The following is a 20,782-nucleotide window of genomic DNA, read 5'->3' as shown; positions in this document are numbered from 1 at the left end:
AGGAAGCTTTTGTGCTGTGGGTGATTTGAATAGTCGTACACTGCACGTCCTGTCGGACGTCAGTCCTCCCTGGCGCAGTCGGCAGCGCGTTAGGCTGTTAACCTACAGGTCGTTGGTTCGAATCCAACGGGAGGAGCTTTTCCTGCACTCCCCCTTTGTAAGAGAGACATCGGGCAGAGTGGGGGGAGCGGTGATGTGTGTGTGTGGGAGATTGGAGAGTTGACAGTGTCACACCTCATTTTTCATGTCCACTGCGGCTGAGGGTTCCTTTATTTCTCGTTTGTTTGTTCGAACGTTTCCGTCACCTTTTTGGATAGCACTTAGGAGGCAAACCTCAGTGACCAAGTCTCTCCGCCTCTCTTAGCAACACGGGCGGTGCTCAGCGTGTCACAAGCCGAGAGCCGGGCGGCTTAGGTGGAGGGGCGCACTTGCCCTTGGCGAAGAGGGCGTGAATGCGCTCGTGTTTCTGGATGTCCCCCTCCGACAGCGACGGCCGCGTGGCCTCCAGCGACGCCCAGAGGTCATCCATCGACATCTGCTCCGACGCGATGGTGACGCTGTGGGAGACAGCCGCCGCCGCCGCGCCGTGGGCAGCCATACACAGCTGCTTCAGCGCGTCCCCCACTTTCTCGCGTGTCACACCGTCGCCAAGACCAGCGATCACAAACCCGTCCTCACCATCCGTCGCGGTGCCGCCACCACCGCTGCCGCCAACCGCCTGCTTTGTCAGCCTGTCCATAAACCGCATGCTCACCAGCGTGCTCGCTGATGAAACCATCGCGGAGAGGTCGGCCGGCGTCCAGTTCACCGTGCGCTGCGCCACTTGCCGTAGCTCCTCGTCACTAAATGACGCCGTCGTGCTACGGAGCAAGTGGCGCAGTATTGCCACCCGATCATCTTCGCTCGGTATCGGGCACAGCACCGCCTTGTCGAGCCGACCCGGCCGCAGCAGCGCCGCGTCAATGAGGTCCGGCCGGCTGGAGGCTGCGACAACGAACACGTCCTTACGCCCCTCCACACCATCCAGATAGCACAGCAGCTGGTTCACCACGCGATCTGTCACGCCAGAGTTGTCAGCGCCGCGCTGTGGCGCCACCGAATCAAACTCGTCAAAGAACACCACGCACGGCGCCGCTGCCTGCGCGCGCTCAAAAACGTCGCGGATCTTCTGTTCACTCTGCCCGATGTACTTGCCAAACACCTCCGGGCCGTTGATGACGATGCAGTGCAAGTTCTCCGCGTTGACGAGCGACTCGAGGATGAAGGTCTTGCCACACCCCGAGGGGCCGTAGAGCAGGATGCCGCTGCGCGTCTTCAGCGGTAGCCGCGCAAACAGCTGGGGGTGCTTGATGGGCAGTACCAGCGTGTTGTACAGCGTCTTCTTTGCCTCCTCCAGCCCGCCAATCGACTCCCACGCCACCTTGTCTCCCTTGAGAAAGTGGATGCCGGTGTGCGCTAGCGGGGTGAAAGAGGTCACGCAGGCCTCCGCGCACTCGCGCAGCGACAGGGCCGGCTCTGCCGCCAACTTGTCCCGCATCCGCAACGCCAGCTGCTTCACGTCAAACGGGGTGTAGTTGTCCATGAGCGCCGCCGCCGCCGTGACTTCCTCGCTGGGCGCGTGTGGAAACAGCTGCCCTGTAAGCACCGCCCGCGATGCGCGATTCATCGCCTCCAGCGTTAGCACCTGTCGGAAGCAGTACGCCGACCGCAGCGCCTCATGCACTGTGTCGCGGCTCGAGCATGTCGCCAGTACCACTACCGCCCCACGAGGTCGAACGGAGAACTGGTAGCAGAACCGCGTCAGCGCCGCCTCAAGTGTTGCCTGCGTCATAGCCGACATGACCGCCACGTGGCTCTCCTGCTGCGCCGGCGCGATGCTGTCAAAGTTTTCAAGCACTAGCAGCGCTGGTTTGCACAGTATGCACTCTGCCAAGGCCCTGGCGATGTCTGCCGAGAAGGATTTGGTCTTGCCGCATTCGAGCGTTACAGTGTGCACGTCTGGAAGCGTGTCCAGCACAGCGCGCACCACCGTCGACTTGCCGAAGCCCTTTCCGCCGCACAGAAGCACGTTGTTCTGGTGCAAATTGACAAACTGCGGCACGCTCGGCTGCTGGAGGGCGGCCACGAGATGTCGCTGCAGATCCTCCGCCACCCTTCCGTGCACCTGTGTCACCGCGTGCAGCGTCACCGCAGAGAATGGGGAGAGCGCAGAACTTGAAAACCCCGGACAGACCACCCCCGCCGCATCGTCCACGTCTGTGTACCTCGCCCTCTCAGTCGTGGCGGCCGACGGGTCCAGGCCATGAGGGGTGAGGAGAAGGTTTGTCGCCTGCGGCAGGGAGTCCATGACGCACACGTCCTCCTCTTCTGCCGCACCCGCAGCCTCGCTGTCGGCGGCGTCCGCGACAACGACAGTGACCTGCTTGATGTACGCCCGCAGAAACCCTGGCGTCAAGTCCTCCTTGTTTAACGTCGCCACCGTCGCGCAGTCCAGGGCGCCGAGCACTGTACCGTTCTTCCAGTGGTACTTGTCGGCTGTTACACGGCGCACCCGTATCTCAGCCATGTCGCTGCTGTCCGAGGCGCCACGCGCGGCCGTGGCACGAGCAGGTCGTCCACGGAGAAAGGCCCATAGCGGCGGTGCGGCGGCACCACCAGTAGCGCCGTCCGTTTGCTCCCGACGGACACGGGTGGCAATCACAAAATGCGTGCCTTCCTGCATCGTTGCGCACCCGCTACGCAGCTTCTCCCCATCGCCGCACTCGATCGTGGTCACAATCACCTTGGCCGGCACCCCGGGGAAGATGGAGACGGAGATGATCATGGAGGGGAACACGACCTGCACCTGGCGAAGCAATAGACTCTCGATGCGAACCGCGTTCTGTTCCACTACCTCGCTGTCGTCCACCGTCAGCGGCGCCACCAGCACCCTGGTGGCATGTGGGGCATTCGATAGCGGCACGCATTCAACTAGCTCGCCCTCACTCAGTCCATGATCGTAGCAGAGTGCGAGGGGGAAGATTAGCACAAACTTGGACCGCGCGTGCGGGCGGTTGGTGAGGCAGCCAACGTAGATGTCTTTACCGCTCTGCCCAGTAATGCGCAACGGCACCGCTGGTGGCAGGCGACCACTGTAGAGAGGCCGCAGTACACTGTCGAGGTAGTGCTGCGAGACCGTCACGAAGGAGTGCAGGCTGCTCCTGTCCACCGCCACTTCAAAGGAGGATTGCTGCATGGGCCAGACGAGCGTTGCCGACGGATACGCTGCTTCGAGGCTCACCACTCAGGGGAAACGAGCGGGCGGAACAAAGAAAGGCCGGCCACTGAAGTTGTCCTACAAAAAAAGAACTTTTTTTTCAGCAGTGGGGTGCCGAAGACACAAGATGCGTTCTGGGCCGTCTTCCCACCACCACCAACACCATCACCGCCACGCCCCCTGCTCGCTGTGCTTCTCCGGTTCCCTTGGGTGGCGCCTCCTTCTAGGGGAGCAGGAGGGGGGGGTCTGCTACTGTTGCGAGGATATTGGACGAAGCCAGACCTGTGAAATGAGTTAGTGTGTGTGTCTTTAGAGCTCCACCGCCTCTTGGCTCCCACGCGTGACGCTGACCTTGAGACTCCTCGGCACCGCAAGAGGCACCACTTTTCTCGCTGGCGGTTGCTTTTGTTGCGAGAATCCTCCTCGTGCTTCGTAATAGAAACCTGCAAGCACCCGTGCAGGTGCACAACGCACAGCACATGCACAGAAGGGCACAGGCGCACCGCTCAAGGACGAGACACAAAGGAGAGAGGGAGAGAGGAACAGAGGAGCAACAGCGGAAAGGAAAGATGGATGCGGCGGTCGTCGTGAGATTCTTCACTTCCTACGCTACTGACGCTATCTACTGAGCCGAGGCTGAGGGGGTGGGGAGGAAAGTACGCGCATGCGTACGCATGCTGTGTCTCCGTGCAGCTGCTGTGCCAAATATGTCTTCGGCCCTGTGCTTTTTTTTTGCTCCCCTTTTTTTCGCATCTCCATCTGTTGAGTAGACCTGCGGTGAAGCGGACCATGCGTGAGAGTGGGAGAGGGTGACGGATGCAGGTACGGCAGGCCGTCGAGCCGGCCTGCGGATGTGCGCGTGTGCGCATGGACCCCCTGTCGTGCGGCTACTCGGACAGTGGAACGTAGCCGAAGCGCATCTGCCAAAACTCCGCATCCTCTGTCGTCTTGACCGGCCGCCAATGCCACCGCAGGGTGACCCTTTCGCCAGCGCGCAGTGCGCGCTGTGTCACAACGTGCACGAGGGGCTCTCCGCGCGACTCTGTCCAGCGCACGGGTCGCGCTGCTGCAACGCGCTCGTCATCATCGACACAGATGAACGCGTTTGGCTCAAAGCTGTGGGTGCAAAAGTCGATCAGCGGGTACAGACTGAGCCCCTCCGCATCGTCTTCCATTGCTCGACTCAGCGCCATGGACAGCGCCCAGGCGGTTGATTTGGCAGCGAAGTGGGGCACGCTTTGCTCGAGGCGACGCTGCAGTTGCTGCAGTCGCACCCACTCCACACGCTGACTTGGAGAGTGGAGCTGCCCCTTCTCCAGGAAAGGTGCGTTGGAAGCCCCGCGTGCCTGTAGCGAGTTCCCAGCGTACATGGCATCTAGCTGATCCACGAGCACCGTCGCACGGCCGTATCGGAGCCCGGCAAGAAGCACTTCCTGTGCCTCTTCCGTTTCTGCGTTGTGCAGGTCATGCAGAAACTCGAGATAGGCGCGATGAGGGCTGCGTGGGTTATGCAGCTCCCGGGCGAGGAGCTGCGCGAGGCCCTCGAGGGTGTGGTAGCGCCCGGCGAACGTGCCGCTCCGCGACTCTGGAGAGGTGGCATTCAGAGAAAGTGCCCTCGGTAGTGAAATAAGCGCGCGGCCCGCGGCGACGGGACGTGTCACCTTCAGATAGCATCGATGCGTCGCGATGGGGGACTCGCTGGGCTGCAGCCGAACGGCGCCGTGCACGGCTGCTCCACGGCGTGCGGCCCATCTGCATAGCTGCAACGCGCCGGGGACTCTGCGAGAGAAGAGGTACGGCCAAAAGTAGATGTACGTCGCCTCGTTGAGGCATACAATGCGGCGCGAGGGCTGAGTGGTGACGACAAACTTTAGCATGATACCAGGAGGCGCATACGCTCACACAAGCATCACACCACAGGCGCAACCAACGGAAGGAGTGACGTGCGAACGCGCTCCTGAGTGAGTCGACGTGGATCGTAGAGGCAAGTGTATTCGGTGTGTCGACAGCCGCAGCAGTACTTCATCTACACAGCTGGGTATCTGTCTTCGGATGAGCTCCTCCTCAGCTTCGCCCACCGCACTACCGCCAGTACGGACGCCGAACGAGCTCGCCCTCAGCTGGCTAATCGGTAAAATGCGGAGCAGCAGATGTAAGTTGCGGGGTAGGCCGGCACGCCGCACACGTGCGCGTTTAAGACGCACGAGAAGGTGCGGGAGTGAAGACACCGCCATAAGGGGGAGAGGGAAGGTCGAGGAAACCAAAAAAAAATGAGGCGGGTGAGGGCAGTAGTCAGTATAGCGAAACAGGGGCGTAACGCACAGAAGATGCTTTCATGACGTTAATCATCGAGCCTGCACGCCCACGCCGCGCGCGAGCGAGAGCCCAAGAGAGCGAGAGAGACGGAGAGCGCCGGCACGAAAGACGCGGGGAAAGAGGAGGGAGCAGTGCGAGGCGGTCGGGCGGTGTGCGTGTGGAGGGTAAAGACGGGAGCGCGATTGCCTATCTCTATGGTACAGTGGTTAGACCGGGCGTCGTCTCGCACGAGCCAGCGTTTCTGGCACCCTTTTCGTCCTTCTCGTTAGACATTGGGGCCGACCGAGATACCCGCTATAAAGGAGTGAAGGTAGGTGCACAGTTTACTCTTATATTGACTCCCTTTGTCGAGCGTGCGTGTAAGTGTGTGCTGCCTGTGCTGCTGTCGACGAAAGCACGCGACGGTAGGCAAACCTCATGCGTGTGCACACAGAGAGACAGACGCACACACACACACAAAAATAGAGAAGGCGCGTAATATCAGGAGAGAGAGAGGGAGAGGCGGGCCAAGTCGAAGAAAAGATCGAAAGTGGCCGACACACAGACACATACGCCCAGCCACCCACCCTGGTGGTGCAAGACAAACACCAACAACGACAGCACGCTATACAACGGTGCGACGGCCACTGAGAGGAGAGAAGGGGGTGGGGTGGGGAGGGGTTAAGGGCGAACCTGTGCCGCTACGAGCTCCCTCCAGGTCGCCTCACTGGTACACGTATTCCTCTGCGTGGTCCTGCAGGAGGCGGGCAGATGCTTTGCCGTCCTTGAAGAGTTCATGCACCAGATCGACATCTTCCTCCTCGATCGTTTCGCGGCCGTTGGTCTCAGCAATGATGAGCGCTGGCGTCAGCAGCTGCGCGACGAAGCGCAGCGAGGTGTTCTCGCCAATGACGCCAAGCTTGGTCAGAGCCGCCTCCGATATCTTCACCCCCTCAACATGGGCACGGATCTCAACGATCGACGTGATTTCGCTCACGTCGTAGTTCATGGTGCGAATGATGAGGAGGCGATCTAGCAAATCTGTCGGCATGCCGTGCGGCGAGCGAATCTCCGTCCCGCGAATGCGGCAGCTGCCGCGGTTGGTGGCGAAGATGACCACCGGCGCCAGTGTCGACTCCAGCGCTTTGTTGAGGTAGGTGAAGCACTCAATGTCCAGCATGTGCACCTCGTCTATGAAGAGAACGCCGGGAACGAGCTCTGCGACGCCCTGATCGATGTACTTGTTCACCACCTTATTGATCTCCTGGCGCAGCTTCTCCGTCACCTCCGTCTTTTTGTGCCGCATCATGCTGCTCACAATCGATAGCGCATCTTGTCCCTGGTTTGGCTTCGCGTTTGCCATGTCGAGATCGTGCAGCGTCACATCCTGAATTACCTCCTTCTTTTTATGCACGTCGCCCTTCGGGATCGGCACGTACTCGTCGGCCTCCAAGTCATGGTCACCAATATACGCATCGCTGCGGCCCACTCGCTTGACCGCGCCAGAGCTTGCCTCAATGTAGATCACGTCACCCACGGACACCTTCTCCTTTTCCAGGCTCTCGTAGATGGCCGCGTCCAGCTTCAGCAACTTGGACCCCTTCTGCGACTTGAGAGTGATGATGACATGCGAGATGGACTTGCCATAGCCGCCGAGCGGGTTGTCCGTCTCCTCGGCGCGCAGCTCCGTCACCTCGCCCTCGTACACTTCTTTGTTCTCCTTAATGCGCAACCCAATGGCGCGGCGGAAGTTCTCCATGAGCACCTCCGTCTTCTTCACCTCCGCGCTGTACACCTCGCTGCCCACCATAGGGCAGAAAGGCACCTTTGGGCCTAGCTCCTTGGCAATACCGAGGGCCAGCGCTGTCTTGCCGGTTCCCGGCGGCCCCGCAAACAGCAGCGCGCGACCCGCCATCTTCTTGGAGCGAATCAGGTCCACCGCAATGCCGGCTGCCTCACGCGCCTTCTCCTGACCCACAAAACCGTCTGCGATGTGCTTCGTCGTTCCATCCGGGTTCAGGCCGAGCCCTTTCACATGACTATGCGCTGCCACCCGCTCCTTCTTGGTGGTCGAGATGACCTCCTCGATCTTAATGCCGGACATTGTACCGAGACTATAGCGATGATGGAGTAGAGGCGCGCACGGTGGTCGTGGCCCAGATGGAGCGCGAAACCGGCGAAGCGCCTTTACTAAAGAGAAAGAAAGAGAGGGAAACGGGGAAAAGAAGAAATGCGGCGGAATCTACTGGGCACTGGAGCGAGTGTGCCGTATGTGCCTATCTGCATGTGCGAGGTGCCGACTGCAGCACAGCTCTTTCTCCGGGGTCTGTGGACGGTTATGCGCGTCTGTATGTGAGGGTACACTTTTCTCTATAGAGTCATAGGCGACGCGTGCAAGCTGGTACAAGCGTGTTTTTGCGTGTGCCGAGAGGCGGAGTGCGATAGCGCGTGGTGGATACACACATACACACACACATATATATATATACGTGTGTGTATGAAGTCAGGGAAAAGTGAAGGTGAGGCAAGAGTTAGGTATGAATGCAGCATGAAGGAAAGCTACACGCCGACGTGCATGTCCGTGCGTACCATGCCATGTGCGCCGTCCAGCCTCAGACTCAACATTCGTGCAGTAAAGCGTTACAATGACAGCGCAAGCGCGTTCAGCGCTGAGGAGCACCCCCGACAGTGCCGTTCAGCGACACCCTCTCTTTCGTTGCCGCTTGACGTGTACGGCTTGCAGCGAACGCGTGTAGAGACGTGCACCAGCGTACCATGCGGCTCCGAAGGGGGGAGAGGCGAAAACGGTGACGCCCAGATGTTTTAACTTTCCCTCTTGACCCAGCGCGGTGAAGGACAGCTACCTCTCGCGCAGGAAAGCGCACCGACACATTTCGTCACCCTCACTCACGCAAAAGATTCAGGTGCAAGGCGACGACTGCACCAACTCTTTTGTGACCTTGCGCAGTTGCTTGGAGAGGGGATGCTCTGGACTCACGTTGCGCTCCACAATCGACTGCGCCTCGTCCAGCAACGCTTGAGCCTTCGCCTTGTCACCCTGAGAGAGGCACGCGCGGGCAGCGTTCACTGCAGCCTTGCCGATCAAAATATGCTTCCCCTGGCAGCGGTGACGTGCGATCTTGAGCGCCTCGAAGTAGTACTGCGCTTGCGCCTGGTCATTTTCCAGCTGCCCGCAGGTGTCACCGAGTGCGATGTACGTGTCAATGAGGAGGGTGTGTTGCCGCCCGAAAGCCCGTTGCTGCACCTCCACTGCTTCCTCGAGGAGTGTCTTCTGGTTGTAAAAGTCGCCGTTGGCCCTGTGCGCGTCAGCGACCTCCAACAGGGTCACAGCCAGCTGCGGATTCATTGGGCCTAGTCGCTTTTCTTGAATGCTGTAGGCCGCCTGCGCCAGCTGCAGCTGCCGCTCCACTTGCCCCGCCGCACCGTAGGCTCGACCGAGCGTCAGCATCGCAATGGTTGTCTGCAGGTGTTCCGGGCCGCAGTGCTTCTTCACAATCTCATACGCCCGCTCGGCGGTTCGCACCTGAGCCTCGTGCTCGCCGAGATGGCCGTAGGCGGCGGCGAGCAGCAGGAGAACGCGACCGACCTTAGCATGCTGTGGGTGGAATCGCTTTTCGTGCAGCACGAGCGACTCATCGAGCAGACGCTTCATGTCCGAATAAAGACCCATTTCCTCCTTGGCGCAGGCCATGTTGTACAAGACCATCCCATACTGCGGGTGATCGGCGCCGTACACCGCCTGCACGAGATCGCGGGACCGCTCCAATAGCTTCAGCTTTCGTCGGCTGTCACCGATCTCGCCGTACGCGCAGGCGAGGTTGTTGAGGCAGCTCATGAGAGTGGGGCTGTTTGGGGTGTGATGCTTCGACTGTGCCACTTTTTCCCACGCCTCGATGGACGAGAGAAAATCGCCCTTTTCGAACGCCTCCGCCGCCTCCTTGTTGAGATCGAGCAACTCCTTCTCGCTCAAGCCAGCGGTGGTGCGGAAGCCACCGGTGCTGACTTCGCTGTCGTTATTACCCGAGCAGGCCCACCTCTGCGAGATGAGTGCTGTGCCGAGCGCCGCGCCGGCGCTTGCGAGCGGATTCCGGCACCGAGACGCGGAATTGATTGCCAGTCCGATGGCGAGGCGACTCGCGGGCCGCGAAAGGCGTGCAAACATGAGTCCTGCCAGGCCGAGGTGTGTCTGTGCGTGGTGTCGCTTCTTCTGTTTCCGCCTTTTTTCGTATCTGTTTCTGCGGTACCGGCTCTGGGCGTTCCTCCAGAACGAGTGAAAGGCGCGGGGAGGGGGGAGATGGCGAGTTCAGACCCTCGTCATGTATCGGCACGAGGTGCAACCAGCGTGTGGGAGAGCCAGAGGAGAGCAACGCACGAGAGGACAGGAAAGGCGCGGGGTGGAGTGGGGAGGATGCATATGTATGGATGGGTATGATGGCACACCTGAACCAACCGCCAGGCGGTTAGACCTGCCGAGGCACTAGTGCAATGCCAGGCGTGAAAGAGTGCTCTGTCTACCAACCAACCGTTGCTGCTCGCTTACGGCTTCTGGCGCTCGATCCGCTCGACGAGGAGACAGCGACTGCGCTGTCTTCACACGGAGAGGGAGCGTCAGAAAGTTAAAAATATGCTGACTTTGGTGGTGGTGCAGGTAGTGGGTGCGCGGGCGAGCAAGCGAAAGCCGTGCGCACATACATACACAGCGGGAGGACAGCACAGCACATCCACCAACACTGACCCTTGCTTACATGCGAGTGCTGTGAAGAGAGCAAATACTGAACAGGAAGTGCGGCCGCGTGCTGCTAGCATTGCCGGCGCCGTCAGTGGCTCACCACCGCTGACGAAGATGCACGTGCTCGATTGTGAGCCAAAGCGGCCTCCAGCTGCCTCGTCAGCGGCGCAATCGATGCGGCGCCGTGTATGGTGCACTGCAGCAGAGTGGGAGAGGACTTGACGAGCTGTATGAGCGCCTGTACACCGGTGCAGCCGATCGGATTTCCAGAGACGTCCAAGCAGGCGAGTTGCACGAGAGGAGGGAGGCTTTGGGCGAGGAGAAGCACCAAATCACTGTCCAGCTTCTGGCGTGACAGTGACAGAGATTGAAGGAGAACGCAGTCGGAGAGGGTGACGAAGATGGGCAGCCACATGAGCTTGCCAACGTATGTGGGGAGGAAGTCAAGCGAGCGGACGGTGCCCAGTATCCCGTGCGCCGCGCCTCGCTCGATAGCGGCTTGAACCGCAGCGTACCGAATGAGGTATTTTACATAGTAATTATTGAGCGGATAGCCATAGGTTCGACACAAATGCAGATAAGTGTCGTGCACGTCGAGCGAGTGCTTCGGGTCGGCAGAGATCAAATCGAGGGCCGCGTTGTGTAGCTCAACGTAGCGCTGTCGCAGCTCTTCATAGGGAATGCTCTGAACGCAGTCCATACGGCGCTGCCCTGTTTCACAAGGAGAAAAAGAGCGAGAGTCAGGTGCGGGGCCCTCGGCGCCAGAGAAAACGGTCTCCCGAACAAGCCCTTCTTGCGAGGACATCGGCGTCTCGGAAGGAGACGGAGGTGGTGGTGCGTGTGGGTGTATGAGTGTGCACCATCGACAGAAAGGCGAAGTTCTGTAGTTGACATAATGAGCGTGCGGGGGTGACAGCGATGCAGAAGCGAGTGAGGAGGGAGGAGGAGGAGGGAAAGAGATGAAGGAAACGTTGTTGTCGCGCAGAGGAGGCCACCAGCACCTAGATACACCCACCCACATACATCTCCATCTCTATACGAACCCTCTCTCTCTCACACACACAAAAGTGGGCGAAGAGAGCCTCACACGAATACCCAGCTCTCGCCTTTATCCCCGCCACTCGGCCAGGTAGAGCCGCGCCACCGCAGTCCCTGAAAGACGACGAGTCTGCTAGAATTCATCAACGCGGTTTTGTTACGATTGCTTGAACCCCATTGCCGCAAGAAACGCCCGCGGCTGAGATGCTGTGCAGTCCTGTCCACAGCACCCTCTCCCCCACCGCTTTTCGTAACACCTTCCGCATCCTTTTGCATCTCCTCTCCTCCCCGCACTCCTGACTTGTTCTCTCTCTCTCTCTCTCGCTGCTGCTGCTTCGGCGTCTAAGCGCCTCTATTCTTCTCGGAAATCGTCGCCAAACGTGCACCGCGGCACCCGGATCTCTCCCCGGTGCCTATGCGAACAGCCGAAGGGGCGGAACAGATGAAGACGAGGACGCCGTGCGGTGCGAGGCTGTCTCACACAGGTCCACGGGAGCGAAAGGGCGGGGCACAGTTGAAAGGCAAAGCGAAACAGAGGAGGGAGGGGGAGGGGCGGCAACAGCAACGAGGAGGCCACAGTGAGTTGAAAGGCAGGTGCACTGTACAGATGGAGGGAAGATGTACATGCACATTCGGGGATGAACAAAAAAAATTCCACCGAGCGTTTCTTTTAAAGAGAAGTTTGCTGTAGTGAGGAGGGGAAGGGGACATCACCCGCGATGCCTTCAGCGACGTGTAGTTGGTATTCCTCAATACCGTATGGTGCTTTTACTAGGTAACGTATGCAACACTTACAGATTGTGGTGAGGGGCATTCTGTCGCACGCGCCTGCGGCCAGCGTGTCCACACAAAACGAGTTCAACGCAACGTGGAACCCGAAGGCAGGCGTTTCGTCCATATATTCCCGAGCACCGGTTTTTTGTTTAAACTTTTTCTTGTTCGCATACGCACGAACACCCACCCACACGGAGATACGCAAATCGGGATAGAGGCTCACCGTCGTTGAGTCTTCCAACGGGAAGATGCGTGATGCCACGGGAGGGAAGGACGCTGGCCGAGTGGAAACGCTAAGGGAGTGGGCAGAGGATAGGACACGAGGGGTGGGCGAAGAGAGGAGCAGCAAGGGACGCACACGAAAAAGCGAGCTGCAGTGTCAGGGGATGGGGACAAAGCATGCGCGTCAACGGGAGCCTCGCGCCACCTCATCAGTCGCTACCGAGCCTCAACATCTCATTGGTAGAGAGCTGTGTCGGCACCGGCGGCCGTGGCCCCAGTGTGTAGGAGGCGGCAATGCAGGAGGGCAGCGAGGAGCCGCAGCGGCGCTCGAGAACTTCGCCGTAGAAGGTGTGCACGTTGTCCTTGCCGTACCAGTTTATGAGCAGCTCACGGTTCTTTGGTGTCAGTCCCGCGAGTGCCGTTTCAGAGATGACTAAGATGTTGTGCACGCTGCCTGCGCCCGCACTCCGTGGTTGCACCAGCACCTCCAGCGCACTCCCTGCAAACTTCTCCATCTCGTCTTCACTCAGCTCGAGGAGGCAGGAGTAGGCCTCGGACAGGTGGTCGTAGAAGGCTGCTGTCTCCTCCTCCCCCTCGAAGAGAAGACTGCTAATGGCCCAGGCGCAGATACCCGTGCCGCACCACCCCAGCAAGTTTGTGTGTGGCACCGCACTCTTGCAGCGCAAAAGAAAGCGATTTTGGGGGGCGATATTCAGGTTCTCTGGCAGGCAGAGTGCCTCCAGCACCTCAGGATGGCTACGCTGAGAGATGACGGTGTACACGTACTTGCCGCCGGGCCCGAAGATGAGGGAGCCAGACCCCTCCAGGTACTTGCCCTCCGCCTCGAAAGGTCGCAGGTCGATCAACTCGATTGTAGTACTTTCTTCAGCAACCTTGGTGATGTGGTTCAGGAGCTGCTTGCGGGCCAGCTCACCCTGACGGTGCGGGCTCATAGGGTAGAAGACGACGAGACGGCGCTGAATGACACCGTCGTCGTCGACGACGTTGTGAACGGAGAGGCTGTCCGCAACGAAGACGCTCTCACCGCGATCTTCCAGCGTCCCCCGGTACGACTTCGGCTCACGAGATTGGTGCACGACGACGGTGTGGATGCCACAGTTCACCTTGAAGAAAGTCTCTAGTTCAGTGACAAGCGCGCAGACCTGCGAGCGATCCATGTCCGCCTTCGTGTTGCCGACGTGCATGGACTGAATAAGGGCATTATCCTTCGTCTTTGGATTTGGCCCAAAGGCGATGGGGTTGACGAGGATGACAGAGCTCATTCGCCTTTCACGCGGCAAGGGAGGGAGCACGACGACGACGTGAAGCACAGAATCAGAAAAGAAGCTCAGAGATGAGGCGTTCAAGGAGACTGTCGGAGCAGCAGGGGTGAGGGGGCGGTGACACGTCTTTACTTGATCTGAACACGAGAGAGAGAGAGAGGAAGCAAATACGACGCTGCCAATAATAATAATAAAAGGAGTGACGTACGCCTACTCCGATGCATGCGCGCACCGACGTTGACTGGCGTGCTGTCGTGTTGCGTCCTGCGCTACTAAGATGCGAAGAGGAGGGTCAGAATCGAGTAGTGCATCAGAAAGGTGCGGGCGAGCCCGTGTGAGGACAGAGAGAAAGAGGGAGAGAGGGAGCAATGAAACTGCTGAGCGACTGTGGTATAGGCCAGCGTATCTATTTAGCGGAAGGTGAATGTTTGATGTGTTGTTGTGCGTGGCAGGATCTTGTGTAGAGTTCAAGTAGTGCTCTTCTCTTTTTGTTTCTGTGAGCGTGTGTGCGTGTTGGTGTCGTGTTCTGTTGGCAGTGGCATACCGGGTGGGAACCAAATGAGACGGGGAGAGAGAGAGAGAAGGCCGTCATCTCTGGTCAAACAAACGGGGCAGCTACGATGGGATGTTGCTCGTACCTTCTGGGGAAGGGGGGCGGGGGCAGAGGCGGAGGCGACGCGCAAGAACGGGAAAGTCGCGTGCGGACGCGGCTCTCGGGAAACAAGCAGACGCGAAGGAGGCGAAAAAAAAGAAGAACGCTGCTTTGCGTGTCGGCACAGATGTCGTGGCGCTCGTTTCTTCAACCATTCCACACTTCCCGTTAAATTCTGTCTCATATCAGCACACCAGACAGAAGACCCGAAACACTTCGTGCGCTACGCAGAGCAAAGCTAACGCACACACACACACACACACAGACACATGCATCCGTACACACAAAGGTCAGTAGTGAAGCTAAGAAAAATGTGGGCGAGAGGCGCTTCGGCACCCACGACTCTTTCCATTACCTGCTTCTTTGAATCTGAGCGATGCCGTGTTTGCGTGGAATGTGCGTGTGCCATCTTCCCCAAAATGTACCGTAGGAGCTAACGGGGAGTTGCGAAGACGCCAAGTGTACCCTTCTCCTTTCTAAAGCTGCGTCGCTCACGCCAAGAACATGTTGGCCATGGATTCTAGCTGCTCTGCCTGCTCAGCGGAGAGCCCCAGCTTTCCTTCGTTGTGGCGTATGGCCTTGAAGAAAATGGATACAAACGGAACGGCGCCTTTGTTTGCATTCCACGCGGTGAAGCCCAGCTTGCACGCAGACAGAAGCACCTCTGCCTGAGTCTCGTTGAGCGCAATGGCCGGGTCACCAGCGGCCTGGCGGATGTACCGGGAAAGCTCGCCAAAGAGTTGCGGGACGGTCGGGTCCAAAATGCCACGCTCCATTACCCGCTGGGCGAAGAGCGCAATCGCACTGCTGGGCGGCGTGTTCGCGGGAACTAGACTTTCGGTACGCTGCCGCTTCACTACGTGTCCGTCCGCACCGACTTCGTACTCCTCGTCCGGCTCCATGTCGATGTCCGGGAAGTGCTTCGTCGCCTTGCAGCGCTGCTCGACGGGGTTGGTGGGCGCCTTGCCGAGAATGCGGACGCGGTACGCGGCCGCACGCTCCATACGGTATTCCTCCGCCGACACACCCTCTAGGCGGAGCTGGAAGTGCGCTATCGCCTCTGCTGGGATGTACGGGTTGTAGCCGAATTGGTGATGGAAGGCAGCTGTCACTGCCGGGTCTGGCGAACAGAGCAGCTTATCCTCCATTGACAGTACGCGGCCTTTCTTGTACTGCGGCTTCTCACGAACGCAGTTCGAGCACCGACGGCGAAAGTGGCGATTGATGACGCCGCACGCCGAGCACTTCCAGTCTCCCATCCGGCACTCCGCCGGAAGCGAGCCCTCCTCACCTGGCGGGTGGTACAGACGACAGCTGTCGCCCCAACTGCAGTGCCCCTGCAGGTAGTCGATGCACGGCTGGCCAAAGTCGTTGAGGCCGTCCTCGTCCTGCATGAGCACCTCCTCGCGCGCCCACTCCTCCTCTTCCGCCTGCTGCTGCTGTTTGACCTCCTCCGGGTGGTCAACGGCCCAAAGGCGTTCCTTTTTGGCGATCCACAGCGCATCCACCACGTGGCGCGGAAAAACATTTTCCCAATGCTCCACGAGGCTCTCGTACTTGCCCGAGAGCTCGGCATCCTCGTACGGGATGTGGTCTCGGCCGACCTCTAGAATGTACTTGCCAGCAACGTAGCCATACTTGTCGCGGTCCTCCTTACACAACTTGTCAAGTACGTACCAGCAGGCCAGCTGCTTTTGCCCTGTCCAGGTCTTGATGTGACGGAAGAGTGCTCCGACGACGAGCTCGTAGTCAAGAAGTGTATCACCGACTTCTCGTGCCAGTGTGGCCGCTTCTGTGATGGTCTTCTTCCCAGGCTTCTCGATGGCGCGTAGGCGAGCGCAGAAGATGGCGAAGCGACCAAGTGTGTCCCGATCGATCTCGGGGGGATCCTGGAAGTAATTCTCACCACCACCGAACATTGGCTGTCGAGACCGCGTGCACGCGCGCTTTTTACGGTGCGTAACGATCGCGGTCGGGAGAATTTTTTTTATGTCTATTCTCGCCGCCGATACCCTCGACGTTCCTTTTCCCCCGTGTACTGGAGGGCGTGTGCGCGCATGCAAATGGCGCGTGTGCGAGAAGAGTAGAGCGAACAGGACGGAGAAAGAGAGCGGCATACAGAAAAGGTTTGCCATCGAAGAGGGCCCTTGAGGCTTTGCTTCAGGCTCGTGCAGGTAAGGCAGGTTTCCCCGAACTGGATGCGGCCGCGGCAGCAGCGGCCCCCGCTTCATCCACCACCGCCACCGCGTCCCTCGCTCTCCTGCCAGCAGCCGGCCATCTCTCAGGTAGGGGAGGGAGGGAGAGGGATACACAGGGGTGGTGGCGCATACAGAGGCGCCACTGGGGAAACGGGGATAAAACGCAGGAGAGCGCACGAAAAACAAAAAACGACAACAACGAAAAAAAGAAAAGAGGGCGAAAATACGCGCTGTGGCTGTGTGCCGCACAAGAGCCGTTAATCAGAAGCAACCCTCAGATGGCATCGCCCATGACGACGTTGCTTCTGCCTTATTCAGTGCTTCGTATCGACGTGGTGCGTCATGCGCTATAACAAAACATCTCAGCTTTGATGGTCTGCAGGTGCTCGTGTCGCTCGTCTTGTAGTGCAGCCACAAGTTTCTCAAGCCGCTGCACCTCCTTCTGCAGGCTAGCGCACTGCCCTTCCAGTTGATCGACAACTGTGAATGAGGGTGCAAGCGGTGTCGGTGCGGGCAATGGCACCGGGCGGACTCTGCAGGCTGCGTGCGATCCTTGCAGCCATTCCCGGGTCCAGTGCGTTTGAGGGAATACGCGAAGGCTCCGCAGAGTTTCTATGAGGTAGTGACGATCGGTTTCGAGCTGCTTTGCCTGCTCCACCAACGCTTCCACATCAGCAGCAGGGTACGGCGATTCTACTTCGCCCGGCGTGGTCGCCGCCTTCTCGGTGGTGGGACATGACTGCACGATGGCTCGACGGGCAGCAGTGGTGGAAGGGAGACGGCTCGGCATTGAGGCGCTGTAGAACTTGGAAGAAGCCGCCTGTGCTGAAGGTCCCAGCACCACAGAAGAAGGCCCGATACGCGCAGCCGCTAAGGGAGGTGGTGCTCGAGACGGTGACGAAGGTTGCGGCTGCACCGTCGCGGCATCCACTGTGTAAGTGCGCCGAGTCAGCCCAGTGATTTGGTCCCCCGCGCCGGTTGAAAATAGAGTGCGTCTTGCAGGCGGCTGTGACGGGTGCCAGCCCTCGGGGCAGGGAGCCCAGAAAAAGGGCGTCGCTGCATCACTCCTGGCACTGACGCCAGGACTCGGTGACGTACCTACAGCGGAAAGCCCTGCCTCTTCGTCCGAGGAACTGCGCCCATGGCAGTGGTCTTGCATTACGTTCTCGCTCACGGACGCTGAAGAGTGAGGTAGGCGTATGCACCTGTCGCAGGTCGCTGACGGACGCCACACAGATATTGTGAGCAATTTTGCCGTTGCTGCCGCAGGCGCTGCCGCCGCAGTGGTGCAAGTTTCTCTGCTAGGCGTTAAAGCGTCCGCCAGGGTGTGGCGCAGCACTGCAATGCGCGGCGACGGCGTTCGGGCGACAAGGGGCGCCTTCGCCGAGTTAGCGGATGCTAGAGTGAGAAAAGGAGCTTTACTGTGCGGTGTGTCAGCCATGATGCGGCGACGAGCCGCCGCGCACCGATCGCTTGTCCTCTTTTCTGCTTTGGACTTCCATGTGCGAAACGTGACTCCCAGCACCCGCTGCGCAACCAGCGCAGATGCCTGCTCGCATCGCGCACGAAGGAAGCACGACAATGCCGCCTTCTGGCGCCACACGTTCCACACTCTACGGAGGCGTTGAGTGCGGCAGTCACGGTTGACTTGCGCTCGCTGTCGCCAAAGCATAAAGAAGCCCCGCTTGCGCTCGACATAGGTCACCTGTGGCAGGAGGCCGCTCCAGGAGGGACTCCGCAGGTGCGCAGCCGCGCCGGTGCTAACCTTTTCGCGAACATATGCGGCGACGATGCGTGTTTGCCACCGATGCCGCAACACCGAGCACCACTGCTGAAAAACGCGTCGCTTGCAATGCCTGCGCACCAGCGCTTCACACGCGTGGGTAGCTTCGGTGCGAGAGGTTTCCTTCAAAGAACCTTCGCCTTGCGCGGGAGTGTGAGCTGAAGCTCTTGTGTCCTTGTTTTTTGTAGCCTCACCACACGGTTCCTTGAGCTGCGTGTGACCCGTTTGAGGGCGGGGTGCGGGCAGTGGAACCGCATCCCGAGGCAGCGACGGAGGGTCTGAGAGTAGAGACGTCATGGACACTCTTGTACAGCTCATCGTCGCATCCTGTGTGTCGCGGTTCTCCAGCGTCTGCGGTGACGATGAGCAACTCGAAAAGCACTGCGGCTCCTTTTCAAGCGCGTCCTGGATGCTCACCCGCACCTGTGCCGCCGCCTCCACCGGTATGCAGCCGGTGACTGCGGTGCCGAGGCCGGCTCCCCGCTGCCTCATGGCTACCAGACCATCCGCTGCGCTCCTTCTCGTAGTCTTGCACCCCGCTGCTGAGGCGCCATAATCGACGACCAGCCGGCGCGGCCCGGTTGCATTAACCTGTGCCGCCTCCGGCGGCGTGCAATGCGAGACGGCATGCAGCCACACCTCGCATAGACGGTCAACATCGTGAGACGTCAGCGTCTGCCCCAAATTGCGCGATATATGCAAGAGAAGCGCGCACAAACGGACATCAAGAAAGGAAATCGTCTGCCGAAATGCGTCTCTCGACCAGGCCTTACACATATCAGCCGTCTCAGAGGCATCGGCGCGGCGCAAGGACCTCCGACTCCAGTTCAGCTCCTTGCTGGCAAGCAGGTGCGACAGCGACTGCAGCACCTTCGCCTGGCCGGATGAGGCGCCCGAAAGCAGCGAGCAGGAGGAAACGGTGCTGACACTGGTAATGTCGCTCGGGTCTGTGATGTCGGATCCAAAGTACGTAACCGTGGTAGACGTGACATCGGCTGCCCTGCCGCTTTTCTCGTCTGCTGACGTACACGCGCCTTTGCCGTCTGTGGGGCTTGCGCGGGTGCGCGCGCGTGGTGCTTCTGCACCGGTAGGGTGCGCATTGCTGCGCTCACGGCGAGGGCTCAAGGTTGTACACAGTAGACGGCGATCGCGCACAAGTTGACGGGCCATGTGTGCTGCCCCTGCAACCCCGACCCGGAACAGCGCGTGCGCGACCCCCCTCTCCAGCAGCAGCTCTACCCTTGCATCTTCCCTTGGGTCGTGAAAGATGTGGCCGCGCTGGCGCAGCTCGCGGTGCAGTCGCTGGCGTTTTTCGATGTCCACGAGAAACGCCGTGAGCTGCATGCGGTAAAGCAGCTCTGGAAGCAGCGCCGATTCCCGAAGAAGGCATATTACTGCATGTTTCACCTCTGCCGTTGTAACCGCAGCGCTGTCTAGTTTGCGTAGACGGCAGGCGCTGGGGGACAGCTCTTGAGGCCACGAGCAGATACGAAGCAGATGCGCGCGGTAGTGCGGCAGGCAGGTCACTGGATTGTACTCCAGCGAAAGATATTGCAAATCTGGAAGCATGGCGAGCGGCTCGCAATCCTCAATGGTGCGGATGCGGTTACCCAGGAGTGAGAGCGAAACGCAGTGCCGAAACTGCACGATGCCGAGCAGGTTTGAGATGCGGTTGCGCGAGAGCAGCAATGTGTGCAGGCTCATGGCTATACCCACATTGAAGCACTTCATGTAGGGGTCCTCGTTGGCGGCGGACTTCTTTTTCCTGAGCAGCGAGTTGCTGCTACCGCTGCTGCCGACGCCGGCGCTGGCATCAAGGTCAGAAGAGGTGACCCGCTCATGCCCGATACGGTCAACGTCGCTCTCCGAGATGGGTCGCTGCGCGCGATAACTGCTTCGGGAAGCCTGCACAAACGCGCGAGCGTTCTCGGTGACACTGACAGGTGCACCCTTCGCGGTCAGCGCCGAGAGCACAGAGGGGAAGATATCGACCACGGTAATCCCCTGTGCACTGCAGGCCATCTTCTCCAACGAGGAGCTAACAAGGCGCGGGTTCGCGCGCACTACCGAGGACAACGTCACACTCGACATCGACACCACCACGCCACAGGCGACGACGAATGAGGAATGGGAGGGTAGAAAGAACAAGAGTCACCACCACCGTTGGACAAGCAGCGGCGAAGAGCACCAGAGACAGTGGAAGCGCGACAACTCGCCAGGAGAAAAAAAAACGGCGTCGGAAATACTGTTTACTGTCTATGGCTGTGCGACGAGGCGGGGAGAAGAGAGAGACGGGGGAGGGGGTGCAGTAGTAATGCGGTTGTGGCCGTCAACACCGTTTCTATGAATGCCCACCTTGAGAGAAAAAGGTAAAGAACAAGAGCGGTACATACACGCACACGCGATGAGGGCACGCCGGCGAAGCGGCTCACCAGTTGCTTGCTTGTCTGCTGAGGTTTGTATGTATGTGCTTCTTCACGGGACGCGGTACCTCGCGTCTCGGGGTGGCCGTGCCGGTGCCGCTTCTGCGG

General features: G+C 59.6%; 8 protein-coding genes across 8 annotated transcripts; all 8 read right to left on the bottom strand.

The window, feature by feature from the left end:
• Positions 1-379: 379 nt before the first annotated feature.
• LSCM1_02378 (uncharacterized protein) lies at positions 380-3,235 on the bottom strand (the record flags this gene model as incomplete). Its single annotated transcript, XM_067319961.1, has 1 exon — positions 380-3,235. One exon carries the CDS (start codon positions 3,233-3,235, stop codon positions 380-382), a length of 2,856 nt encoding a protein of 951 aa, XP_067175336.1.
• A 908-nt stretch (positions 3,236-4,143) lies between these two features.
• On the bottom strand, positions 4,144-5,133 carry LSCM1_02377 (uncharacterized protein; the record flags this gene model as incomplete). Its single annotated transcript, XM_067319960.1, has 1 exon — positions 4,144-5,133. The coding sequence occupies one exon, from the start codon at positions 5,131-5,133 to the stop codon at positions 4,144-4,146; it is 990 nt and encodes a 329-aa protein (XP_067175335.1).
• Positions 5,134-6,275: 1,142 nt separating this feature from the next.
• On the bottom strand, positions 6,276-7,655 carry LSCM1_02376 (uncharacterized protein; the record flags this gene model as incomplete). The annotated part of the gene is made up of 1 exon (XM_067319959.1): positions 6,276-7,655. One exon carries the CDS (start codon positions 7,653-7,655, stop codon positions 6,276-6,278), a length of 1,380 nt encoding a protein of 459 aa, XP_067175334.1.
• Positions 7,656-8,471: 816 nt separating this feature from the next.
• LSCM1_02375 (uncharacterized protein) lies at positions 8,472-9,734 on the bottom strand (the record flags this gene model as incomplete). The annotated part of the gene is made up of 1 exon (XM_067319958.1): positions 8,472-9,734. One exon carries the CDS (start codon positions 9,732-9,734, stop codon positions 8,472-8,474), a length of 1,263 nt encoding a protein of 420 aa, XP_067175333.1.
• A 655-nt stretch (positions 9,735-10,389) lies between these two features.
• LSCM1_02374 (uncharacterized protein) lies at positions 10,390-11,001 on the bottom strand (the record flags this gene model as incomplete). Its single annotated transcript, XM_067319957.1, has 1 exon — positions 10,390-11,001. The coding sequence occupies one exon, from the start codon at positions 10,999-11,001 to the stop codon at positions 10,390-10,392; it is 612 nt and encodes a 203-aa protein (XP_067175332.1).
• A 1,543-nt stretch (positions 11,002-12,544) lies between these two features.
• Positions 12,545-13,618, bottom strand: LSCM1_02373 (uncharacterized protein; the record flags this gene model as incomplete). Its single annotated transcript, XM_067319956.1, has 1 exon — positions 12,545-13,618. One exon carries the CDS (start codon positions 13,616-13,618, stop codon positions 12,545-12,547), a length of 1,074 nt encoding a protein of 357 aa, XP_067175331.1.
• A 1,143-nt stretch (positions 13,619-14,761) lies between these two features.
• LSCM1_02372 (uncharacterized protein) lies at positions 14,762-16,189 on the bottom strand (the record flags this gene model as incomplete). The annotated part of the gene is made up of 1 exon (XM_067319955.1): positions 14,762-16,189. One exon carries the CDS (start codon positions 16,187-16,189, stop codon positions 14,762-14,764), a length of 1,428 nt encoding a protein of 475 aa, XP_067175330.1.
• A 619-nt stretch (positions 16,190-16,808) lies between these two features.
• LSCM1_02371 (uncharacterized protein) lies at positions 16,809-20,342 on the bottom strand (the record flags this gene model as incomplete). Its single annotated transcript, XM_067319954.1, has 1 exon — positions 16,809-20,342. The coding sequence occupies one exon, from the start codon at positions 20,340-20,342 to the stop codon at positions 16,809-16,811; it is 3,534 nt and encodes a 1,177-aa protein (XP_067175329.1).
• Between the last annotated feature and the right edge of the window lie 440 nt (positions 20,343-20,782).

This window comes from Leishmania martiniquensis, chromosome 34 (genome assembly GCF_017916325.1).
Source record: "Leishmania martiniquensis isolate LSCM1 chromosome 34, whole genome shotgun sequence".
In the NCBI taxonomy this organism is placed as follows: domain Eukaryota; phylum Euglenozoa; class Kinetoplastea; order Trypanosomatida; family Trypanosomatidae; genus Leishmania; species Leishmania martiniquensis.
Note: the sequence above shows the minus strand (reverse complement) of the source record. Positions and strands in the feature narration are given on the sequence as shown.